This window comes from Anopheles aquasalis, chromosome 2 (genome assembly GCF_943734665.1).
Source record: "Anopheles aquasalis chromosome 2, idAnoAquaMG_Q_19, whole genome shotgun sequence".
In the NCBI taxonomy this organism is placed as follows: domain Eukaryota; kingdom Metazoa; phylum Arthropoda; class Insecta; order Diptera; family Culicidae; genus Anopheles; species Anopheles aquasalis.
This window is the reverse complement of record NC_064877.1, coordinates 79,043,147-79,050,646: the sequence shown is the minus strand read 5'-3', so window position 1 is coordinate 79,050,646 and position 7,500 is coordinate 79,043,147. Positions and strand designations below refer to the sequence as shown.

Here is a 7,500-nt window from a genome sequence, read left to right as displayed (position 1 = left end):
TTGGAATTGATCCGTGATCTATTGAGTAAGATGCAGCAACAACAGATGAATGAAACAAACATTCTCTCAGAGTTTCAAAAGCCGATTGAATTCAATCTATTGCGAAAGATGCAGCAAGAGATTGCAAATCAAGGGAAGGAGATCGCAAATGATAGAGAGAAGCTAGCGGACTGGATGGAAGAGCTTCAAACATCGATTAGAACGAAACAAAATGAGACAGCAAATAGTTTGATGGATGTTCTGCAGGATATTGCAACCAACCGAGCTTCACAAGACGAAAGCATCAAATTGTTGAATAGCTTGCAGCAAGAGATTCAGCAGCATAAGAGGGATGAAACAAATTGGCACACGGAGTCGCAACAGGCAATCACGGAGATGCAAAAGCAATGGAAGGATATAGCTAGTGATCGAGTAAAGGTTTCGAAATGGCAGCAAGAAGTTCAAACATCGATCAGGACTTATGAAAACAGGACAGCATATGATTTGAAGGATATTCTACGGGATATTGCAACCAATAGAGCTTTACAAGAGCAGAGCATTGAATTGCTGCAGCAAGACATGCAAAAATCCCAGGAGGTAATCGCAGATGATCGGGTCGAACAGGAACAGAACAGGAAATCAATCGATGACTTGTCGAAAATAATAAGCGAATTGAAGTCAGAATTATCAACGCAACGCCAGGAAGCCAACAAAAATCGAAACGAAACCTTTAAATCTATTGAGCAATTAGAACGCGATCATAAGCAGATTCGCTCAATATTGAATATTCATCCCGGTTCATATCGGTCCTGCAAAGATGTGCAAACGAAGGCGTCTGGAACGTATAATATCCGAGAAAAGGATATTTTTAATACATTTGTGGCCTCTTGTGAGCAGGATAAGCATGATGGTGGCTGGATGGTCATTCAGCACCGCTTCGACGGATCTCTTAGCTTCAATCGCAACTGGACGGACTACAGAAATGGTTTTGGCGAAGTCGACGGCGAGCACTGGTTGGGACTCGAGCACATTCATCAGTTTACAAAGGAGCACGATTGTGAGTTGTTGGTCGAGATGAAGGACTTCTTTAACAACTCCAAATACGCGAGATACTCCTCGTTTGGAATTGGGAGCGAAGCTGAGCAATATCGCCTGACAACTCTGGGAACGCATTCCGGAACGGCGGGAGATTCACTACAGTTTCATAAAGGAATGAAATTTTCGACTCCAGATAGCGATAATGATAATAAGGCTGAGGGCAATTGTGCAAAAACGTGGAGTGGAGGCTGGTGGTTCAATCAATGCTATCATGCGGATATGAATGGGGTTTATCGAAATGCCAGTGGGATAAAAGAGGACAATATCGCCTGGTACGGTTTCAACGATGATTGGCGAGGCCTTAGCTTTTCTCGTATGCTGGTACGTCCATTGTACTAGCAAATAGTTCAAAGGGATGCCAGAAAGCATAGCGAATAAGCTGACAAATTTAATTAACTGCAAAATTAATAAAACGCAAGTTATATTTTCCATATATCAATGAATTAATATGATCTATACAAAAATAAACGAATATAATGTATATAATGAGCAAGAATGTATAGTTTAATGATCACTGTGTAAGCAACGAGGGTGAGTAACGAGTGAAAGCGGCGTGTTACATACGCAATTGCACACTTTGTTTCACTTTGCAAATCTTTGCTTTTGCCTTTGTGAAGTCTGATAACGAGAACGATGACGCTCGTTGGTTGTTACCGCGCGATCAGGAGGATCAGGAGCGCGTGACTGCAAGGGTTTCCAACACACCAGTTATCTTGAAGTTATCAGCACTTATTCATTCCCGAAAGTTTTTTTTCTTTTCGTTTGTCCTGCGTCTGATTACTAGTTTGTTAGAAACGAAGCATTGAAGGAGTTCGTTTTGGTCCACTTTGAGATGCAGTATTCTTTAATCTAGATTCGATTTATAAAACTTGATAGATGCGTAATTGTTCGAAATCGTGCTTTCAATGGGTTCGGTTGCGTATTGTCTTCTTTAATCTTCCACGAAACATCATCGATCAAAGGGATTGATTCAATTAGACTACCATACATGGATCAGATAAGCAGCATTTTGTTTGATTGGAAATGACATTGCCTTACCGTCCAAAATACAAGCATAAAGTGAATCTATTTCGGTTTAAAACGAGCAGAGAGATGCAAACAAACTTGTGCTGGAACAAAGCATTTCCAGATCACATTTTTCCTCCACCGATAGCACGACTTCCTTGGGTCCTTGCGATGCTCCATTTCGCCAGCTCATCTGGATCTCTTGGTAGGCCACGGATAAAACTGGTTCCATAATCCTTGCACTCGGAACGATCCAATATCACTGCCGGACACAGCAATTTATGCATACATTATTGGCATAAATGTTTTATCATCAACCGGCACCCGACCACAATCGGACCGGACCTCAAGGAACCGTTAGCCCATCCGAACCTCACCCCCCGGGGAGGGGAGGGCTTCCAAAATATTTCCAAAAATGAAAAGCGACACATTCACGTGGCGTTCACATTCGTTTATGGTAAATGATGATGCAGAAGATATCGGAATCTTTTGCTCGGGATTTTTGCTACCGCAGCAGTACGAACGAGCAGGTTTTGGGGCCTTTACTTGTCGTCATCGTCCAGGCGAGGGCAAGACCATCCCTTGACCGAATAACCCTTCGGTGGCCATCGCAGCCGAGTGGATATGTTTGCAAATTAAGCTGGACATTCTTAAGTTTTCATGATGGCGAAGTGGATTTGATTCGAACCGATGCTCGATTCTCCTCCATTGAGCCCCTCGGGGGGTTTTCGGGACCATTTTTTCGCCATTTTGCCACCCCTCGACCCACGAGGCTGGACAATGGACAGACGGGAGGTTTACTCCCTTGGCAAAGGATTCTGAACTGAATGTATTGTCTTGAGGATGACCATCGGGATGATGAAAAATGCGATTAGAATTGTAAAATTTATGCTAATTCCCGGTATATCTGGACGACCGCAACCGCAACCACAACCGAAATTGCTGAGTAAACGATTGCGAAAGGGAAGCTACTCCTTGGAGCAGCGGGTGGCAGTCCTGGAGTCCAGCCTCAGTCCATTCTAAGCGATAACAAAAAAGGGTCAATAGAGGAATGGGGAAGGCGACCTTAGAGGGGATGTGAAGAATGTTTCATATGAAACATTGGAACCGCATGTTTGTCCTTTTTTGGGAGCATTTTCTCCGCTGTCGTCTCTTTTCCGCTCTCCTCTCAAAACTCTCTTTGAATAAACAATACAAATGATAGCGAGCCCCACCGAGAGGAAGGGTCAATCGGCTAATGTTACGGATAATAAATGAAGATAGCCCGTTGGCATAGGACGGTGGGAGGATTGTCCCTTTTTTCACCGGTGCCCGGGGTGCTTTTATCAAATTTATTTATAAGAAAGATGGATTACTTGCTCAACTCATGAATTTCACATCGGATAATCCGGGTACCAGGGACAGGGACAGGGGGACAGGGAACCACAAATCGACATACGAGTCATCGAATCGGGAAGATGACTTCATGTGCCGAGTCGGTGGATGGGATTCTTGGGTTCATTGTTTGTTTGTTGATAATGAGTGTGGACACTATCGGAGAGGGATGACACTGGATCTGGAACTAGGAAAGGATCTTAGATAAAATGACTATTTCTTTTTCCAAACAGAATTGCTTGACCTTTCAAACTACGTTCGTGGCCGTCTGACTTCAGTGTCCTGCTGTAGTACAATAGAATCCTGATGAAAGACTTCCTGATGCACAGTTGAAGAATTGTGTACGAATTTTAGCACTTGTAATCCTGTTCAAAACACGAAATAGAATTAAAATTAAGTAGATTATTGGAGCACATGATGCTACTCTTCATGTTTTATACTAAACTGGCCAAGGACCAGAATTTATCTAACGAACATTGCGTGAAATTCATGGAATTTAATAAGCAACTTGTTTCCTAACGAAGTCTCATCATGAAACAAATTTAATCCTTTTCCAATTCCTCTGTCTAATGTCCCTGGATTTTTTACTCAAATAACCTTTAATTTCGACATTTTCTTGTCTGAAATTTCATTCTTTCACTCCTCGCTGAAGACGTCAATAAAAAAAACCTCGAAAACAATGCTGGTAAAGCATTTAACGTCTCTTCAATTGCAAAGGGCACTCCTGTATCGTCAGTAACATTCATGATCTAAACGACCCAACGAAAACACTTGATCTTTTATCCAAACTGCTCCCATAATTGGATGGCAAAAGGTAGAAAATATCCATTTTCTCTAAATTAATGATCACCACTCCTGCTTCGCTCCACTAACCCTGCGGAACCGTCAAGCAACCTGTCGGAACCTGCCACGGAAGCAAATAACGCCATGACCGTGTTTGGATGGCCGCGTGCGAACGGCACACGGATCACGCGTGGAAATGGCCACACTTTCTGTGCCACCCAACCAAACGGAAGCCAACGATGAATGGCCGATTTCATGGAGTCCCCCCCCCCCCCGCCATTGTTGTGCGCTGGTATTCCGTTTTCTTAATCTGGCCAAATGAGGTTTCGACTTTTATGAATACGACCACCCGAGGTGGCCGCTCGGGCCCACCTCTTTTATGTGTTTCTAATTAGGTTTCGGTCGCTGGCGTGCCTGGGTCGCTTACGGCTTCGACCGACATGCAAATGCGTTGGTGCGGCACTGGCCCTGTGGGAAATGGCCCAGCGGCCAGCTCGTCCCGGGGACTTTTCACTTCATTTTCCCGAGGGACCGAGCGAAGAAGAAAATGATCTTCATCCGTAGGGCCGTTTGATCGGTTGGAGTCGTCGTCGCACGGGGAATTAATTTAATTTTCTTCTTTCCTTCGAGACACACCACTTAACGAACCGCAACGGCGTGCAAGCATCACGGGGGATGCAAAATGGAGTCCAAATGCTCTCGTTGGCTACTCGATCTTTGAGTAAACAGAGAACAAACGAAACAAAATTGAGGTCCCACTGGACAGCGCACCTTTTGCAAGTTCCTCCTGGGATTGGTCCTCCTCCCGAACGCTCCAGGAAAACCGCAAAGGGAATATTAGGAGAAAGCCAATGGCTTCGGTGCATCGACCGCATGTTTTTACGATGATTGGTGCCGCTTGGACCGCGCGCCCGTGTTCGTGTTTGGCCTACATACAGGGACCGGCCGTCAGGACAATTGAGTCCCCGGCCACGGATGCAACAAAAGGCCGAGACGGAATTATCAAATTAATTTCTTTTATGAAACTCTGTTCGAAGCGTAAACATCGTCGTCGTCGTCGTTGTCGTTGTCGTTGGCCATCCGCCTCCACCGGTGCGTGTCATTGGCGTGGAGCATAAAGTGTTCGCTCGATTCCAGTACGCGCACTGGAAGCTGGCAGTCCGGCAGTTGCGGTTTCCCAATGACCAGCGCCACGTTCTTCACGTTCTCTTTTGCACTGGCAGCAGCGCGCTGGATACTTGAGCCAATCAAAAAGGACCCTCAGGTGGAGAACAGACCTTCAGCACCAGCTCTGGTCCCCCTCCCTCCCTTTGGACCCGGACCACCCGTGAACTGGACCGGAAATGGCCTCTGGCGGCTTGCCTTTTCTTTCTTCAATTTATTAACGAAAACTCCCCTCTCCCCAGGAGAAGAAGAAGAAGAAGCATTTCGCAAAAGAATCAACCCAAGACTCATAACGTGGCATGGATAGGAGGTTTGCTCGAGCGAAAGCACACCTAGAGGCGCCAATTTGAGGGCTTTTCGGGCGCTCTCTCGCACACAATCGCTAATGATAGGTCTACAGGCGACCGACTGGTTGTTGTCACTGCTGCTGCTGCTGCTGCTGCTGCTGCTCTCTGCACCTTACGGCCAACTCCACTCAATCATTAGCATATGGAGCAGTGAGCAGCGGCCACTAACGAACGCACCGAACGCACAGCGCAATCCATCGCATTTCGTAATCCGTTCGCCAGCTGGAGTGCTGAAGTGAAGCGACTGGTACCTAATTGAAACACTTGACAATCGTTTGTGAGTCGCCCGTTGGCTCCGAATGCGATCGCGATCGTGCCGCCGCCACTCAATAATATGTATTAAGTGCATAATGTTTTTGCGCCTCCAGTCTGGCGTCCACTGGCGTAAATTGCGGGGTCAGCCTTCTTCGTCCTGGCTACTTTGAAGCTGGTTGCCGGCACAGTGGAAAGGACAAGTGACAACAGATGACAGAGCGGACGGTGGACGATGAAGGATAATCGTTTGCAGGCTCACTGCTCGTTGGGGCTCGTGGTCAATTGATTGCCAATCGGCTGGCAGGGACGCTGTTTTTTGTGGCGTGAAAATGGTCCTGGATGATGTGCATGCCAGCAGGTAATTAGCTTTCACTGTGTAATGTGGTGCACCGGTGGGCAAGGAGACTGTTTGCATTTTTTGGTCACTTTAAATTAATTAGACAACAAGTGCGGCCAGGGGTCATGTGGCTAAGGTTGTTTGTGGTGTACTAGTAAAAGTGCGTCCAGGAATTGTCCAATGAACAGAACTTTCTAATCAATAACAGGGTAGAGTTATTTGGAGTAAAATATTCAATGAATTCTTTTATTTGGATATTTTTTATTTTTTTCTTTTATTTTGGCATTATTTATGTTATCAGCAATTGATTGAACTGATGTTCTTGATTAAGACTACAAAAGTAATATTTTGCGGAATTTGTTACAAAAAAAAACTCAAACTCAACAAATATGCTCCTTTCCACCTGAAACTATGATAAAATTATGCAATTTTGTCAAACAAAATATCGAAAGAAGTGCCAAATTGCATTTAATTCAGTTCTTAAACAGAATACTCAGAAACAGATACACAAGAAACTTATTCCTCTTAAATGCTTAATTTTGCATGTAGATACAGATTATTTTGTATAATTTTAGATGATCTGGGATCGACTTTTCTACAAAACATGGTGTATCGTTATATAAACTACTTCGTTTACAATAAACGGCTTATCTGAGTCCAGAAGAGTTTACGATTTTATTTCTAATTCAGAACCCAAAAGCCCGTTGCCAGGATCACTCCCAGGATGCAGCAGCTGATGGACAAATGAGATGACACCGGAAAGCTACGCATTATTCACTTCACCGAATCACATCCGATCCAATTTGTCCATCAAGCCGGACTAGCCGGAGTTGCCCCCAAATTTCGCGTGTCCAATTACGTGCCACCAATTGAGCTGTTTGCCTTCATTCTCCTAGCGAGTGTACATTGTTTCTCACCTCACGATCATTCGATCGACGGTCACACGCAAGCGGCCGCCTTCTCTGGCCTGCCCTGCACGTTACAATATTCTAATAACCTACCGCCAACCCCCTTTCGTGAGCAGCGCGTAATCCTCCGTAGCAAATCATTTCTTCTTCAGCCACGGTGCTCCTTTTCGGGAATTGAGCAGTTCCAACCAAAATTAATACCTTGCATTAAGGACCGTGGGCAGCAGCCGGCTTCGGAGCGACGGGCTTC

The 7,500-nt window shown here is 45.1% G+C and overlaps 1 protein-coding gene across 1 annotated transcript in view; it reads left to right on the top strand.

Moving 5' to 3' along the window:
• The window catches only part of LOC126569058 (fibrinogen-like protein 1), a 1,582-nt gene extending 166 nt beyond the window's left edge, over positions 1 to 1,416 (top strand). The window contains exon 1 of the mRNA XM_050225865.1: positions 1 to 1,416. This exon is cut by the window's left edge and continues 166 nt beyond it. Coding sequence (XP_050081822.1) covers positions 1 to 1,416 — 1,416 coding nt within the window.
• Positions 1,417 to 7,500: the final 6,084 nt, after the last annotated feature.